Below are 18,423 nucleotides of genomic sequence, written 5' to 3' on the forward strand. Positions count from 1 at the left end.
TAATGTTAAGTTGTAATTACTGTATTTACAAATTTAGCACCAAAATATCACAATATATTGAAAACATTGACTACAAAAATGGCTTGGATAATCCAGAGGCTTGGATAAGCGAGACTATACTGTATTTGCAACATTTACCCGTATATACTCAAGTATAAGCCGACCCGAATATAAGCCGAGGCACCTAATTTTACCCCAAAAAAACTGGGAAAACATTGACTCCAGTATAAGCCGAGATACCAATAAAATTACATTAATTGAGGCCTCAGTAGTTTAAATGTTTTTGAATCTTTACATCAAACTGTAATTTAAGATATGACTGTTCAACTCTGATTAAATCATTATTTTCATCTTCTTCAATGTAAATGTGCCTATATATCCTTTTAATAATAATAGAGTGAAATAATAAATGTAATAATAATAATAATAATAATAATACTAAATGCAGTAAAATAATAAATGTAATAATAAATAGAGTAAAATAATAAATGTATTAATAATAATAAAAATAGAGTAAAAAAATGTAAAAGTAACAACAATAATAGAGTAAAATAATAAATGTAATAATAATAATTAATAGAGTAAAACAATAAATGTAACAGTATCAATAATAATAGAGAAAAATAATAAATATACCATATTTACTTGAGTATAAGTTGATCTGAATATAAGCCCACTGGGACCCTCACCCGAGTATAAGCCAAGAAGGTTTTTTTTAGTCCTAAAAAAGGGCTGAAAAACTAGGCTTATACTTGAGTATATACAGTATATCCCACTCTTCTCACCCCGATGGGGACTCAGGCAGCTTACAAGTTATATGTACACACAATCTATATATATATAAAAGAGTGATGGAATCCTGGCGACCTACAAAACTAAACACCCCACAACCTTGAAAATTGACAGCACAACCCCTCATCCACGCCTCTAGGTTGATACAACAAAAAGAAAAATAAAGTCCTAATTAGAGGGAGAGGAATAATTGTTTTTATCCAGTTGCTGCCAGTTAGAAGGCTAAGCTCTGCCCACTTGGTCTCCTATCAACCCACTCAGCCCAGGGGACAGGCAAAGTTAGGCCTCTTCCACACTGCCTATAAAATACAGACACCATCAGACGCCACAGCAACGCGAGGCCGGGCACAGTACATTATATTATTAACATAGCACAATATAAGCATTATATATCACTATATTGTACTATACCACTATACTGCAATATTTCCCTGTCGTAATAATAATGATAATAATAATAATAATAATAATAATAATAATAATAATAAGACACTTGGGAAGTGTTCAACTTGTGATTTTGTGACATGAAATCCAGCATATATATCTCGTTTTCTGTGTCATACTATGTCTTTGTGACAATAACTTTATTTTTGTACCCCGCCACCATCTCCTAAATGGGACTTGGGGCGGCTTACACATGGGGCAAATTCCCATAAATATAATAATAATAATAATAATAATAATAATAATAATAATAATAATAATAATAAACTTTATTTTTATATCCCACCCCATCTCCCCAAAGGGACTCAGGGCAGCTCACAACAGGGACAAGCCCGAAACAACAACACAACATGTTTGACAAAAACTTAAAACATTCCAATGATACACAAAATAAAATAATAGAAATTACATTAAAAACCAAGCAGATAAAATCAGAGTAATTAAAAACAAACCAGCGGGGACAGGTTTCATAAAGTGCTGTATCATGGAAATAAGTAACAGTGATAAAGTGCCATACGCTTTTAAAACAGAAGGAAGTATTCTAATGACAGCTCTATTGGGCCTATTCATTCAAACGTGCTCTGGAACAACCATGTTTTCAATTCCCGGCGGAAAATGAGCAGGGAAGAAGCTAACCTGATCTCCTTAGGGAGAGAGATCCAGAGCCGGGGGGCCACTGCCGAGAAGGCCCTCTCCCTCGTCCCCACCAGCCTCATTTGAGACAAAGGTGGGAGCGAGAGGAGCGCCTCCCTGGATGATCTTAGGGTTCGTGTTGGTTCGTAGGAGAGGAGGCGATCACGGAAATAGGCAGGTCCTGAACCGTTTCAATACAAACGATCAATCAGAGTAAAAACATAGGTAAAGTAAAACAATAAAAGTAACAAAACAGTTAAAAACACAATTTCAATATAACATAATAATATCAAACAAAACTGAGTAAACAATACTCAGTGAGACCAATGGCCATAGTACAATGGCAGTGGGAATGGGAAACCACATCTTGCATGCAGCGGGAGGAAATATGTCGTCAAATTTTGGCAGAAGAGTGTTGACTTGTTCTATTTTTTTCTCTGCTCCTAGGAACCCACAAGCCGGGCTTTGGTGACCCTCCGAGTTGACCCTCAGGGCTTTTTCCTTTACTGGACCGGTCCCAATATGGTAAGTGCATTTTTGCCTTAAGCAGTCAGACTGTCTCTTTCTCTCTCCCTCCCGTCCCCTTTCCAACTGTGTTTATTTATATACATATTTAGAATAAAGTGGGCTGCTTATCTTTCGCAAGGGATGACCAAGCCCGGAAAAGCCTCTGGTGTGCTGGAGCCTCTCCATTATCTCAGAGGCCAGTGGCATATTCATGTATGGTGCAAAGGCACTTCTATTCCCTTGCAAACTTGGGACAAACTTGGGCTGGTGGGCTTTTTGGGAACGACAGACACTAGCCTTGCTGGGGCATGCCTTTGAGGCTTGCAAAGCGCTGTCCTGCATCTCCCGCCCCCAGGGAAATGAGTGATACACAGCAGGCCTGGGTGGTTCGTTCCCCACTCTTGTCAATGCCTTGAGTCGCAGAGCTGGTTTGGCAAGAATTCTGGGGCCAGAGCCAAAGGGAGCAGGGAAGTAGAAGGGCGGGTGCATAAGGAGACCGGCCATGGCTTAGCAAAATAAAAACAAAAGTCTTGATATAAACACAGCCTGTTCCATCTTCTCAGAGCCAAAGAGGTTTCCTTTCCATTCCCCCCGCTATATAGTGAATCTCTCTACACTCTATATCCCAAACGTTGGTCATTAATGTTCACAACAAACTGTAAAAACAGTTGCAGAAGCTATGTTTGAGCTTTTCGAACAGTGTGTCACAACACGTTCTTGTGTCGGCCGCAGTGTGTAGGTTTCTTGCGCAAACCTCTGCGTTGCTGTGAAATAACCAATAATTCATATATTTTAAAAAAATATATCAAAGCAAGGTTTTCATGAGATACTGGGTTGCTGTGAGTTTTCCGGGCTGTATGGTCGTGTTCCAGAAGCATTTTCTCCTGATGTTTCACCCACATCAATGGCAGGCATCCTCACAGGTTGTGAGGTCTGTTGGAAACTAGGCAAGTGGGGTTTATATTAATGAACTTTGGGTTGCTGTGAGTTTTCTGAGCTATCTGGCCATGTTCCAGAAGCATTCTCTTCTGATGTTTCGCCCACATCAATGGCAGGTATCCTCACAGGTTGTGAGGTCTGTTGGAAACTAGGCAAGTGGGGTTTATATTAATGAACTTTGGGTTGCTGTGAGTTTTCTGAGCTATCTGGCCATGTTCCAGAAGCATTCTCTCCTGACGTTTCGCCCACATCGATGGCAGGCATCCTCACAGGTTGTGAGGTCTGTTGGAAACTAGGCAAGTGGGGTTTATATTAATGAACTTTGGGTTGCTGTGAGTTTTCTGAGCTATCTGGCCATGTTCCAGAAGCATTCTCTCCTGATGTTTCACCCACATCTATGGCAGGCATTCTCAGAGGTTGTGAGGTCTGTTGGAAACTAGGCAAGTGGGGTTTATATATCTGTGGAATAATGTCCAAGGTGTAACAGACAGATGAAGTGGACTAAAATGCCTCTTAGAACATGACAAAATGAGCATAGAAGCAGCCATGTGCATACACATCCATGCACACCCCAGGTCCTTGCCAGACCTTGCTAGATGCACCATTGCTCTGAACTTCATCACCCTGTAATATTATTATTATTATTATTATTATTAATAATAATAATAATAACAACAACAACAACTTTATTTTTATATCTCGCCCCCATCTCCCTGAAGGGACTTGGGGCAGCTAACACAATCACAATAGCACAAAATAAAATACATACATAAACCAAATAATCAGTAAACAGAAATTAAAACCAGATAAAAACACATTTAGGAGTAAACAATTAAAACAGAACAAGGATTAAAAAGTGAGCGAACTGGGACAAAATGCAAGAAGTGTATATTATAAACCTAGTGGGTAAGGTAGGTGGGTAAAGTGATGCATTACATGTAATATGTAATATATAATTAATATTATTATATTGTAATATTAGTAGTGTTATATTGTATTATATTATAATATTATTATCAATATTATATGTACAGTGTTCCCTCACTACTTCACTTTTCGCGGATTCGCTGTTTTGCGAATAAACTCTAAAATACTATTATAAATCATGAAAAAATTACAATTTACAGCCTAAGGAAGGGAGGAAGGAGAAGCCAAAGGGAGAGAAAATTTGCCCAAGTGGCAACAGGAGGAGAAGGAGGCGATTTATCAATACACAATTGGTTGATAAAGACTTAAAATAGTATATAACTACTAAAGTAATGTATAAATATTAAAATAATTATAGTGCCCCTACTTTGCAGATTTTCACTTATTGCGGGTGATCCTGGAACCTAACCCCAGTGATAAGTTAGGGAACACTGTATATGCAATATATTATATTATTATATATTACTAGCTGTGCCCGGCCACGCGTTGCTGTGGCAAAGTGGTGGTGGTATTAGTTTAAAATTGTTGTGTAATTTTTATTTGATGTTATTTGCAATTTTTTATTAATTTTATTGTAAGTTATATTTTTATTTATTATATTTTATTATTTTCTTGTATTATTTTTAGTTATTTTCTGTTATTATAATATTTTATTGTATTAATTTTTAGTGTTTTTTAATATTTTTATTGGGTTGCTAGGAGACCAAGTTGGAGGAGCTTAGCCTTCTAACTGGCAGCAATTGGATAAAAGCAATTATTCCTCTCTCTCTAATTAGGACTTTATTTTTCTTTTCTTTTTGTTGTATCAACCTAGAGGCGTGGATGATGGGTTGTGTTGTCAAATTTCGAGGTTGGGGGGCCTGTAGTTTTGTTGTTTTGTGGGTCGCCGTGATGCCATCACTCTTTTATATATATAGATTGTATATTATGTTGTAATTATAATAATTTTAGTCCACTTTGTCTGTCTGTTGCAGTAATGGAATGCTGTGTATTTTCCTTGTGTGTTATTTGTGCAAGGGAGACTGTGCTCCACTTTTCAAGGATATGTTGTTCTAAGAACTCAAGCGAATGCCACCCCCATTCGTTGGTCATCCTCAGTTGTGTTTCTTCCGTCTCTCCTCCACCTCCGCATCCAAAACATCCATTTCCTTTTTGGTTTGGAGGGAAATCCCATCTCTCCCCTTTTGCTACCACACAATTTCCATGTGGTTAAGTGTCTTTTGCATTTGGCACACATCCAGAGCAAAACAGTTAGCTTAAGTGGCTTAGTTGTATATACAGCTCAAGCTGCTTCTCTTTGCCCCTTCCTTCTTAAATAGCTGAAGAGAACCCATTGTTTGGTGCGCTCTGGATGTATGTGAACTACAACTCCTAGAAATCCCTCCAAAGACCTCCAGTATTTTTTGTTGGTCATGGGAGTTCTGTGTTCCAAGTTAGTTCCAGGTCCATCTTTGGTGGAGTTCAGAGTGATGTTAAATTGCAGGTGAACTATACATCCCGGTCCCTACAACTCCCAAACGTCTCTAGTATGTTCAGTTGCTGATTAATTCCTGTGTTTGCTGTCTACCATAGAAAAGAATAGGAAAGGGTTTTGAGAGAGGCAGTGGGCAGGATCATGCAAATTCCATACCAATGGAGAGAGTCAGAAACACTGGGATGTCTGTGGTGGGGGCAAAACAGAACATCTAGGATGAAGTTATCCCCATATGAAAGCCTTCACTTGGGTGGTGGGCAGGATGGTGTTTGTGGAGGACACTGGCAGGACTCTTGGACATGTTCACGACGCTCACTATAACCTGCAATGTCATTGGAGGGAGGGCCATTGGTGTCTCCTGAGTAGTGAGCAGGATGGCCATCTGTCAGAGGTGCTTTGAGTGTGATTTTTCTGCTTCTTGGCAGAAGTTTGGACTGGATGGCCTGTGAGGTCTCTTCCAATTCTATTATTCTAGTAGGAGCTATAGCTATTTGTGGTAGTGGGAGCCTGTCTGTGTGTGGACACCCCAGCCACACACATACATGCATATTTTCACTTGTATTATGTGTATAGATATCAGAAGGGAGAGGGTTTGTAAATGAAAAAAAAATGACCAACCCTCTTAACAAATCAAATTTCAAACTACAGTAGAGTCTCACTTATCCAACATAAACGGGCCGGCAGAACGTTGGATAAGCGAATATGTTTGATAATAAGGAGGGATTAAGGAAAAGCCTATTAAATATCAAATTAGGTTATGATTTTACAAATTAAGCACCAAAACATCATGTTTTACGACAAATTTGACAGGAAAAGTAGTTCAATACGCAGTAATGCTATGTAGTAATTACTGTATTTACGAATTTAGCACCAAAGTATCACGATGTATTGAAAACATTGACTACAAAAATGCATTGGATAATCCAGAACGTTGGATAAGCAAGTGTTGGATAAGTGAGACTCTACTGTACATGCATATTTTCACTTGTATTATGTGTATAGATATCAGAAGGGAGAGGGTTTGTAAATGAAAAAAAAATGACCAACTCTCGTAACAAATCAAATTTCAAACTATGTTGTGGGATTCATTATGTGTGAATGCAGTGTTTCAGTTTTAGATCAATTACTTATCCTATTAATTTGGCAAAGTAATCCAAATGCTGATCCTAGTTTATGACTCTGACTTGTTTCTCCCAGCTATGGTTACTACCCTGTTTCCCCGAAAATAAGACATCCCCGAAAAATAAGACCTAGTAGAAGTTTTGCTGAATTGCTAAATATAAGGCCTCCCCCAAAAGTAAGACCTAGCAAAGTCTTTGTTTGGAAGCATGTCCAGCACCTGCCAAACAGAACACCAGAGCATGCAGGATTGGTAAATGTACATACCAGTTGTATATGGAAATAATAATAGTAACAAGAAATTCTTGATAGGATTCACAGTTTGTCTGGTTATGCTGGTTTGTGATAACAACTGTACAGTATACAATAAATGTTCAATTTTTTGTTCAACAATAAATGTGAATTCTTCTTCATGGAAAAATAAAACATCCCCTGAAAATAAGACCTAGCACATCTTTGGGAGCAAAAATTAATATAAGACACTGTCTTATTTTCGGGGGAACACGTTATGGACCATAGTTTAGTCTTGGAATTATGTGGGTCTGCATTGCAATGCTTTACTATGAGCCCATAACCCTTTGTTGTGATTCCACAATTATAGTAAAGGAGTAGTAGAAAAGGCTGAAGAGCAATGCCACTTGTAGAAGAAAGCCCTAGCAATGCCTCTTTGTTGTTGTTGTTGTTTTTCAAGGGCCTTTCAAGAAAGAGGTCTAAAAGCCCCTTCCGTGTCAATTCCTGCCTTAAGTGTATAACATTTTTGCACTGGGAATAAACCATGAGCCATCAGCAGTAATTAAACAAAAAAGCATATGAGAAAATGGAAATGTACAGCCATTACAGGCCGATGTAATGTTATGGCTTTTGTGTTTGAAGGGGGAAGTCGTGTTAATGGATGGCCTTGAGTGAAATATAAAAGATAGGAAAGTGTGTAGTTGTTTGTCGTGTTTTCCCCTTCAATTATGGCAAAGTAAGATGCTCTCTATTCTATAAAATATGGCAACTGGTGAAAAAAAATAGAATTAATAATTTGTCATGGAGGAGAAAGAGGGAGACCTCATTATCTAGCCTAATTAAAATGTTTCACGATTCTTCTTCATACAAGCACCCAATGAAAATATGTTGATAATGAGATCTAAACAAAGGGGACACTTTTTTTCCTACCTCCTTTTTTCCCTTTCAGGAAGTGGACATTCTGGATATCAGCTCTATTCGGGACACTCGGACCGGACGATATGCCAAGCTGCCCAAGGTGGGACAGTAAACTATTTGGAGCATTTACACCGAGTTAGGCTCTGGGGGCCCCAATGGCACAGCGTGTTAAAGCGCTGAGCTGCTGAACTTGCACACCAAAAGGTTGGCGGTTCCAATCCAGGGAGCAGGGTGAGCTCCCGCTGTTAGCCCCAACTTCTGCCAACCTAGCAATTTGAAAACATGCAAATGTGATTAGATCAATAGGTACTGCTCCGGCGGGAAGGTAACGGCACTCCATGCAGTCATGTCAGTGGCCACGTGACCTTGGAGGTGTCTATGGACAACACTGGCTCTTTGGCTTAGAAATGGAAATGATCACCAACCCCCAGAGTCGGTCACGAATGGACTTAACAACAGGGGGAAACGTTTACCTTTTCCAAATATCTGGGGACCCACAGGTTTAGAACCAATGCCCTAAGCTGTGACTTTGTCTTAACAGTAGGGCAATAAATCCGCTCTGTTTCAGAGCGCTGAACCAAATGGGGGTTTCACCCACATGGAAGACATTAATATTAATTATATATTTCTAGTAATATTACTGTATAGTGGTATAGTACAATATAGTAATATATAATGCTAATATTGTGTTATGCTAATGATATAATATATTCTATGTACATATAAGCTGCTCTGAGTCCCCTTTGGGGTGATATATAAGCGTAGTAAATAAATAAATAAATAAATAAGTTCTGCTTCCAAGAGAGCTGCCTATATTATGTAAGACTCGTTTAAGCTAATTTAATCTAACTCTTAGAGGTCGGTATCCCTTGCAGGATCTCAAGATCCGGGAGATCCTTGGCTTTGGGGGCCCGGAACAACGACCTGAGGAGAAGCTCTTGACCGTCATTCATGGCCCTGACATGGTCAATGTGAGCTTCCTTAACTTCATGGCGGTTGTCCAGGATGATACAGCCAAGGTAAGCTGCCGGCATCTACATTTTTCAAAATTAACTCCATTAACTATTCATAAGCAAATTATTGATAATCTCCGCTCCATCCCTCCCAGCAGACCGAATTAGAAGCAAGGTGTTGGAGCCAGATGTTCTTGCCTTATCTGCACGCAATGGGACAGATGCCAGGGTTTTGTTTTGGTTTTTTTGGACAGATGGTTTCCTGCATATGCCTCATCCATTACTCTGTCCTGAGTACTTTTACCTTTTTTCATTTTCTTTTGCAATTTGCAACTAAGCACATTTCTGTTTAAGTAGCAAGGCTTTGGACACAACATTGATGGAATGCTTGAATCAACGGGTCAATAAAGAAATGGAATATATAGGGAGAAGGTGGTGAAACATTGTAAACATCATCAGTATGGTAGACATTGGAAAAGTTCCTTTTAAAATCCATCAGTTATCATAATAATAATATTAATAATAATAATATTAACCCAGACTGACAAAGTTCTGGAACACAACACACCAGACATCACAGTTGTGGAAAAGAAAAAGGTTTGGATCATTGATGTCGCCATCCCAGGTGACAGTCGCTTTGACGAAAAACAACAGGAAAAACTCAGCCGCTATCAGGACCTCCAGATTGAACTTCAAAGACTCTGGCAGAAACCAGTGCAGGTGGTCCCGGTGGTGATCGGCACACAGGGTGCCGTGCCAAAAGATCTCAGCCGGCATTTGGAAACAATAGACATTGACAAAATTACGATCTGCCAACTGCAAAAGGCCACCCTACTGGGATTTGCACGCATCATCCGAAAATACATCACACAGTCCTAGATACTTGGGAAGTGTTCGACTTGTGATTTTGCGATACGAAATCCAGCATATCGATCTTGTTTGCTGTGTCATAATAAAATAATAATAATTTATTTTTCTATCCCGCCGCCATCTCCCCGAAGGGACTTGGGGCGGCTAACATGGGGCCAAGCCCAAAACAGGGACAAAACATAACAAGTTAAAACAAGTATCAATAGCTAAAAACAGTATCCACACAACAATCAAATAAAATAAACAAATAATTCAGTTACAGTTAAAACACAGAATACAATATACTACCATCGTTACTGTATCGACTGGAAGATTCTGGGAACTTGAGTCCGAAAAGGAAATATTTTCAAGCTTTGATATGCATTTAAGCAACAACAACAACAACTTTATTTTTATGCTCCACCACCATTTCCATAAAGAGACTCAAGGCGGCTTACCTATGGGGACAGAAAGTCCAACAGCCATAAAAGCAAATAATATAATTCAACTATAATATAATTCAAGAACATCTAGACGATGATAAGAGTAACAAGAAAGACATAAATTTAGGGAAGCTAAAACATAAATAAGGAAAGACAATAAACGGAGGAGATCCAGGATTGGATCGAAGACAATATGGATATGGATGGAAATCAATACCCCATTTCTTTTATTGGTTTTATATTTCTTTATTTTACATTTTTTCTTTTTTTAAAATATGTGTGTGTGTGTGTGTGTGTGTGTGTGTATATATATATATTCTATTTCTATCTATATACATATACACACACACACACACATATATATATATATTTCTTTTTTTCCTTTTTCACTCAATTTTATTTCTCCTCTTTTTTACCCTCTTATCCTTCTAAATAACTTAGTTTCCTACTTTTCTATCAACCAAAATGTTCCCCACTTTCAATGTATCTATTCAAAATTATAAATAAAGTTTTTAAAAAAGAAGAAGCAAATAATCCATTAAAACAAAATCATCACTAAAATAAAATAAGATAAAAATATAGGGATATATTATCTGTTCTTGTGATTGTGTTATTGTTATGCATTTGTTGTATTTTGTGTGTTTGTACTATTGAGTGCTTTTGTAAGCTGCCCAGAGTCCCTTTGGGGGAGATGGTGACGGGGTATAAGTAAAGTTTATTATTATTATTATTATTATTATTATTATTATTATTATTATTATTATTATTTTAAAAGATGAAGTTTTAGCCTGCAAGAAACTTGCAAATTGAGACTCAAGCATGTCTTGAATTTAGATGCAGTGTCTTGTATTTGAAGTACAGGCTTTTGTTTTGAAAAAATGTTGTGGGGATGCTAATTAATGGGATCAGAAGAGACAGGTGGCGGGGGAATATTACAAAGCTTTTTGTGAATTCCACTCCGCTTTGATTTGTAAAGCAGCTCAGTTCCTATAATATGGCTCTCTCCAGAATGCAGCTTCATTGTCTGCAACTGTGAATCTAAACCGTAGAGCCATTCCAGTAGTTCTTGTATATTTAAAAACTGGCCTTAAGAGAGACTTCCCATTCATTCTTACCAGAAGTCAAGAGGTCTTTTCCCTTGTACTTGTCTAAACAGGCCCAGCATACTTCCTTGGGGCAAATGGCTTGACTTAGTCATTTGTACAGGTCTTGGTGTGTTGAGTCTTGCAGTAAGTACATTATTGGTTCTGAGAACCTGCCTCATATTTTTGCTATGTTAAGCTAGATAGGTGTACTTCTTTGCTATTCAGTTGTCCCTCCAACTTTGTGGATTTACATTTTGTGGATCTCATTATTTGCAAAATTATTTGCAAAATGTTCTCTCTAGAAAATCTAGGACGCAGAGACTAGGACGCGAAGCAATGGTTTCAAATGACAGGAAAGGAGATTCTACCTGAATATGAGGAAGAACTTCCTCACTGTGAGAAAGAGCTGTTCAACAGTGGAACTCTCTCTATGGAGCATGTGGCGTCCAGATGTGGCTTGGTTGTAGGTCCCATAGACCTTAGCCAGCAGAGCTGTTGGAAGGGGATCATGGAAGATATAGTCCAACAGCCGCTGAAGGTCACAGTGGCACCATCCTTGGCATAACTCTTTTTCACCCATTTATTTGCATGTGCCAGATACCTTGACACACTGTGATCGCACCCTGGGAAATGCGAAGTGATCTTTATCTCCGTTGGTGCTTCTTGCTGGCTCTGAGGGTTGGCTTTATTTCCCTAGTGTGTTCGCAGAGCTGTAACTTAATCATTCTGGGTCTAAAATTGGATTTAATTTCACAGGAGTTGTCGGGGTAGATGGCCTTCTTTTGTTTTGCCTTCTTGTTTCCGTGTTGAGGCTTGTATTTATTTATTTTTAAGTTGTCCTAGATTTTTGAAGTCAATTTTATGTATGAAATTAAAACTGTACACTTGGGGCTGGGTGGGGGGAAGAATGATACAAATATCTAGGTCTAGAAAAATTGCTTTTTTAGGACTGCAGCTTCCATAATCCTTCAGCTGGGACATACTGGGACCTGATGTCCATAGCGTTAACTTGTTGAAACTCTGCTTTGTATATTTATTTATTATTTGCGGAATTTATATACTGCCCTTCTCAACCGCAAAGGGACTCGGGGTGCTTCACAGTATACTTCTCTCTTTCGTTCCAAACACTCCAACCATTTTTATTTTTAGACACTGGTCAATAGATTACCTTTTTTGCAAACCTTCTGTGCATAGTCTGGTGTGACATTTATTCCCATTGATGGCATAAATAATTAATTTTAGGGGAATTCCAGACAGGAAACAATCAGTGCCAGCTAACACCTTCCAACCAAGGCTTCTCCCAGGCAGGAAGCAGCCAGGCTTTGCAGCTGCAAGGCCATTCAATGCTAATCAAGGTAGCCAGTTGCAACAGTCACACTTGCCTCAAGCAGACAAGAGTTTTTTCTTCCATTCTGGGCATTATTTCATACACACACATATACAATACACACATACATATATATACTCCACTTGCCTAGTTTCCAGCAGACCTCACAACCTCTGAGAATGCCTGCTATAGATGTGGGTGAAACGTCAGGAGAGAATGCTTCTGGAACGTAGCCATACAGCCCAGAAAACTCACAGCAATCCAAAGTTCAGAAATATAAACCCTATTTGCCGAGCTTCCAACAGACCTCACAACCTCTGAGGATGCCTGCCATAGATGTGGGCGAAATGTCAGGAGAGAATGCTTCTGGAACATGGCCAGTCAGCCTGGAAAATTCACAGCAACCCAATTAATTTTAGTTTTGTGTGTATATTTGGTGCTTTATTATTCTGATGCACCACTTTGAAAACATCAAATCTAAGTGGTTCATAGTTATTTATAAATCAAAATAAATTAAGGTAGACAGTCCCTGAACATGGAATTTCCTTTTAGCGGTCATAACAACTTTCTGTGAATATAACATAATTCATTGAACTGGTTTTTAAAATATGTTTTTGGCCAATTTTGTTAAATTGCTATGTACCCTCACTTAGGACTGGTTCTGTGGTGGTAACATCGCTAGAAAGTCACTTTTTTGACAGAAATACATATAGCCTCCTTTTTTGGAGAATCTTCATAACAACCAAGCAGACAGTGCTTTTGCTTTATGTTTCCGTGCCAAACTGAATGGTGAACATTTAACTTTAATAATAATAATAATAATAATAATAATAATAATAATAATAATAATAATAACAACAACAACAATAACAACAACTTTATTTTTAAATCCCACCTCCATCTCCCCACAGGGACTTGGGGCGGCTAACATGGGGCCAAGCCCAAATAATCAAAATAGAATAAAATACATACATAAACACAACATCATTAACGAATAATATTAAAAAAGCAAAACACATTTGTACACAATAACATAGTAATAAGATAAAATAGGAGGCCACCATTTTAAAGCAGAACAAAGATTAACCTAAAAACAAACTGGGCCAAAGTGCAAGGAGTGTATATTGTAAACCTGATTGTTTGTCATATTTGTCATAACACAAGAAGGTAATAATGCATGCACCCTTTAAATAGAAATGGACCAAAGAAATGGCTAAGCTTACCCTTTTTCCCCATCCGTTTTCCTTTCCAGTTGTGGACCGAGGAGTTGTTCAAGTTGGCCACAAACATCTTGGCGCAGAACGCTTCGCGGAACACCTTCCTGCAAAAAGCGTGAGTGACTTTGCTGTATTACATCAAATCGGATTACGGCTTTGCGTCCTTGGATGCGAGTTGCTCTGTGCAAGTTTACTCGGTCAGCTTGTTTTAGTTAATCCAACCAAAAAAAGCAGACCCCTTTTTTTTTTTGCGGAAGATGGATTATTTCATTTGAAAGTTAGGAGGCTCAGGTTTCCAATGTCAGCCAGCCAATTAGGAGTTTATTTAGAAGTTATTATAGCGATTATTGCAGCTGCTGTTTATTGAGATAGCACATGGTACTTTACAAGTAAAACAACAAACAGCCAGACTTAACAAAGGCATGCAATCTCTCTTAAGATATATCTATATATATAAAAAGGTAATGAAATTTCAGCCTAGGACAAAACAACAAAACTGCACATCCCAGAAACACTAAACTTGGCAGCACAGCCCCTCATCCATGCTTCTACGTTCATACAACAAAAAGAAAAGAAAAATAAAGTCCTAATTAGAGGGAGAGGAATAATTGTTTTTATTCCAATTGCTGCCAGTTAGAAGACTAAACTCCGCCCACTTGGTCTCCTTGCAACCCACTCAGCCCAGGGGACAGGCAGAGTTAGGCCTCACTTAGGCCTCTTCCACATTGCCTATAAAATACAGATTATCTGATTTTAACTGGATTATATGGCAGTGTAGACTCAAGGCTCTTCCACGCAGCTATATAACCCATTTATAATGGACTTAATGCCAGGGGAAAAGCTTTACCCTTTACCTTAACTACCACCAATTCCTCAATACTTTATTTCCCATACCACCATACTTTGCCACAGCAACGCATGGCCGGGCACACACACACACACACACACACACATATACACACACAGTAGAGTCTCACTTATCCAAGCTTCACTTATCTAAGGTTCTGTATTATCCAAGGCAGTCTGCCTTTTAGTAGTCATTGTTTTTGTAGTAAATGTTGCAATGTTTTGGTGCTAAATTCGTAAATACAGTAATTACTACATAACATTACTGTGTATTGAACTGCTTTTTCTGTCAATTTCTTGTAAAACATGATGCTTAATTTGTAAAATCATATTGTAATTTTTTGTTTAATTGGCTTTTTTCTTAATCCCTCATTATCCAAGATTTTCGCTTATCCAAGGTTCTGCCGGCCCGTTTATCTTGAATAAGTGAGACTTTACTGTATATAAAAGATGTATATGTATATGTATGTATGTGTGTGATTGATTGATTGAGAGGTATCTGGACAATATAGAGATCTATTCCATAGGTTCTAGTACTCAAAGACACTTCCAAAAAACCAAAATATATTGGAATTTCTTTTAGAAAGCAACAAAATAAGTCTTGCCTGTTATCCCCAGTGTGAGAATTCGTGACATACCCAAATGCTGCCCTATAACTACCGTAACTTCCTGATTTTTCCCTTCCTTACAGCTACACCCGGCTCAAAATCCAGGTCAATCAGGATGGCAGGATCCCTGTCAAGAAGTAAGGTTCTTGTTTTATTGTTTTATCATTGATATTTGATTGTTTTATCGGGCTAGGCCCCATGTAAGCCGCCCCGAGTCCCTTCGGGGAGATGGGGCGGGGTATAAAAATAAAGTTGTTATTATTATTATTATTATTATTATTATTATTATTATTATTCTTTTCCTCCTCCTCCTCTTGCCATTCTCCCACCGCTTGTGTTTATTTTTCCCATCCTATTTTCCTTATTTTAAAATGTGTTTTGCATTGCATCACCAAGGAAGGTTTTATATTTGGAGCCGGTCACAAGGGGACAGAGTTCCTTCTCTAATAAACTGCTATTATTCAGCAATCTTTGGTTGACATAGCAAGGAAGAAGGTCAGAGAAGGCTCTTTCTTTGGAGGCTTTTAAACAGAGGCTAGATGGTCATCCATTGGCAGAATGGGGTTGGACTGGATGTCCTTTGGAGTCTCTTCCAACTATAATGCCATGGTGTATTTATGTAGTTCACCTTTGATGATTTGCCTTGAAATAGCTAGTTGGAGGGTCACAGTGTATCATTGTAGGGTCAGTGTGACATTGTAGGTTCATACTGTTTTGTCATGAGAATGAGTCGATGGGTTATGTGCTTTTAAGACTATATGTCTTATGCACTCCAGTTTATGTGTATTATGTTTTAATTGCTGTATGGTTTTAACTTGTATGTTTCCTGCTGTGTTGGAAATTGCTCTCAGTGCCTCGAGGAGATAGGGCGGTATATAAATAAAGATTATTATTATTATTATTATTATTTTATTATGACACAGCAAACAAGATAGATATGCTGGATTTCATATCACAAAATAACAAGTCGAACACTTCCCAAGTGTCTAGGACTGTGTGATGTATTTTCGGATGATGCGCGCAGATCCCAGTAGGGTGGCCCTTTGCAGTTGAGATCGTAATTTTGTCAATGTCTATGGTTTCCAAATGCCGGCTGAGATCTCTTGGCACGGCACCCAGTGTGCCCATCACCACCGGGACCACCTGCACTGGTTTCTGCCAAAGTCTTTGAAATTCAATCTTGAGGTCCTGATAGCGGCTGAGTTTTTCCTGTTGTTTTTCGTCAATGCGACTATCACCTGGGATGGCGACATCAATGATCCAAACCTTTTTCTTTTCCACAACTGTGATGTCTGGTGTGTTGTGTTCCAGAACTTTGTCAGTCTGGATTCGGAAGTCCCACAGTATCTTTGCGTGTTCATTTTCCAATACTTTTGCAGGTTTGTGATCCCACCAGTTCTTTCCTGCTGGGAGGTGGTACTTGAGGCATAAGTTCCAATGAATCATTTGGGCCACATAGTTGTGCCTCTGTTTGTAGTCTGTCTGTGCGATTTTCTTACAGCAGCTGAGGATATGATCAATGGTTTCGTCGGTTTCTTTGCAGAGTCTGCATTTTGGGTCATCAGCTGATTTTTCGATCTTGGCCTTAATGGCCTTTGTCCTGATGTCTTGCTCCTGGGCTGCAAGGATCAGGCCTTCTGTCTCCTTCTTCAGGGTCCCATTCGTGAGCCAGAGCCAGGTCTTCTCCTTATCAGCTTTTCCTTCAATTTTGTCAAGGAACTTTCCATGCAATGTTTTGTTGTGCCAGCTGTCAGCTCTAGTTTGTAGTGCGGTTTTCTTGTACTGGCTTTTTGTCTGCTGTGCTTTGAGGAGTTTCTGATTTTTGACTTCAATCAAAGCAGGTTCTTCACTTTGCTTTACATATTCTGCCAGGGCATGTTCTTCTTCATTGACTGCTTGTTTTACTTGTGAGAGTTCTCTGCCTCCTGATCTTCTAGGCAGATATAGCCGGTCAACATCACTGCGAGGGTGTCTTGACGTGGTGGTGGTGGTGGTGGTGGTGGTGGTGGTGGGGCGGGGCTTAAACATTCCGAGGACGCTGAGGGCTGTGCTGGCGGTAGTGTAACTACTGGCAGGTCCAACCAAGCCAGAGAGGCCTCAGCTGAGGAATGGAATCAAGAGCACCTAACCCATTAGCATTATGGAGAATCAAACCAAAACGAAGTCTATACTGGCTCGGTCGTTGCCCAGGATAAAAAGGACCACGGTGGATGCTGCTGATTCTGGACATCCATCGACAAGTGGGCTACGGAATCATCAAAACCCAAATGAACAGTCACAGAAGCAGCAGAAATATACAATGCCAGAAAACCGCACAATAATAATAATAATAATAATAATTATTATTATTATTATTATTATTATTATTATTATTATTATTATTATTATTATTATTATGGGACATGGGGGGCTTATCATTTTCTCCTGTCGGCCATTTCACCTTTGGGGGAGATATAGTCTGCCTCTGCTTTATTGAAAAAGGCAGAGCTACACATTGACTAGCTCTACAGGTTTGTTGACCATTTCCTTTTATTCTCTTCTCCTTTCCTGCAGCATCCTCAAAATGTTCTCGGCCGACAAAAAGAGGGTGGAGACAGCCCTGGAATCCTGTGGTCTGAATTTTAATAGGGTAAGCCCGCACCGGTTCATAGACATGTTTTCCCCATTTGGATGAATAATATTCTAGTTAAAGCACCTGCCTTCCATGCAGAAAGTCTCAGGTCCCGTGACATTCCAGTCTCTACCAGTAACGATAGATAATCCTGAGCAAAACTTGGAAAAGTTATCCTAACTCTCGTCACCCACCAAGCCAATTAAATACATCATTGGGTTGTATTTTATTATGCTATTTTGGTTGTAATAATTTTTAATTTTAACCTAATTTAATTTATGTTTAATTTGTATGTTTTACGGCATTGGAAAAATGCCACTAGTAAGCCACCTTAAGTCCCCCTTTGGGGTGGAGAAAGGCGGGATATAAATAAGGTAAATAAATAAAATAAATAATAAATATTTATCTCTGCCCTGTATAGATAGGTAGTTGGGCTGCCAGAAGGGCCTGAGGCACCTCTTCAAATCTATACTTCTGCCTGGGATTTTTTAAAATTCTCC

At 38.8% G+C, this 18,423-nt stretch overlaps 1 protein-coding gene and 1 long non-coding RNA gene across 3 annotated transcripts in view; one reads left to right on the forward strand and one right to left on the reverse strand.

The window, feature by feature from the left end:
• LOC134294338 (uncharacterized) overlaps positions 1 to 13,964 on the reverse strand; it is a 38,487-nt gene extending 24,523 nt beyond the window's left edge. Inside the window, exon 1 of the long non-coding RNA XR_010001273.1 lies at positions 13,865 to 13,964. This is a non-coding gene — a long non-coding RNA (uncharacterized LOC134294338). The remainder of the gene's footprint in view (positions 1 to 13,864) is intronic.
• Positions 1 to 18,423, forward strand: part of plcb3 (phospholipase C beta 3) — a 66,021-nt gene that overhangs the window by 9,206 nt on the left and 38,392 nt on the right. For both annotated transcript variants that reach the window (XM_016998584.2, XM_008123424.3), the window contains exons 2-7: positions 2,317 to 2,394; positions 8,016 to 8,084; positions 8,860 to 9,003; positions 13,894 to 13,973; positions 15,396 to 15,449; positions 17,866 to 17,941. In XM_016998584.2, coding sequence (XP_016854073.2) covers positions 2,317 to 2,394; positions 8,016 to 8,084; positions 8,860 to 9,003; positions 13,894 to 13,973; positions 15,396 to 15,449; positions 17,866 to 17,941 — 501 coding nt within the window. The remainder of the gene's footprint in view (positions 1 to 2,316; positions 2,395 to 8,015; positions 8,085 to 8,859; positions 9,004 to 13,893; positions 13,974 to 15,395; positions 15,450 to 17,865; positions 17,942 to 18,423) is intronic.

This window comes from Anolis carolinensis, unplaced genomic scaffold, assembly GCF_035594765.1.
Source record: "Anolis carolinensis isolate JA03-04 unplaced genomic scaffold, rAnoCar3.1.pri scaffold_14, whole genome shotgun sequence".
NCBI lineage: Eukaryota > Metazoa > Chordata > Lepidosauria > Squamata > Dactyloidae > Anolis > Anolis carolinensis.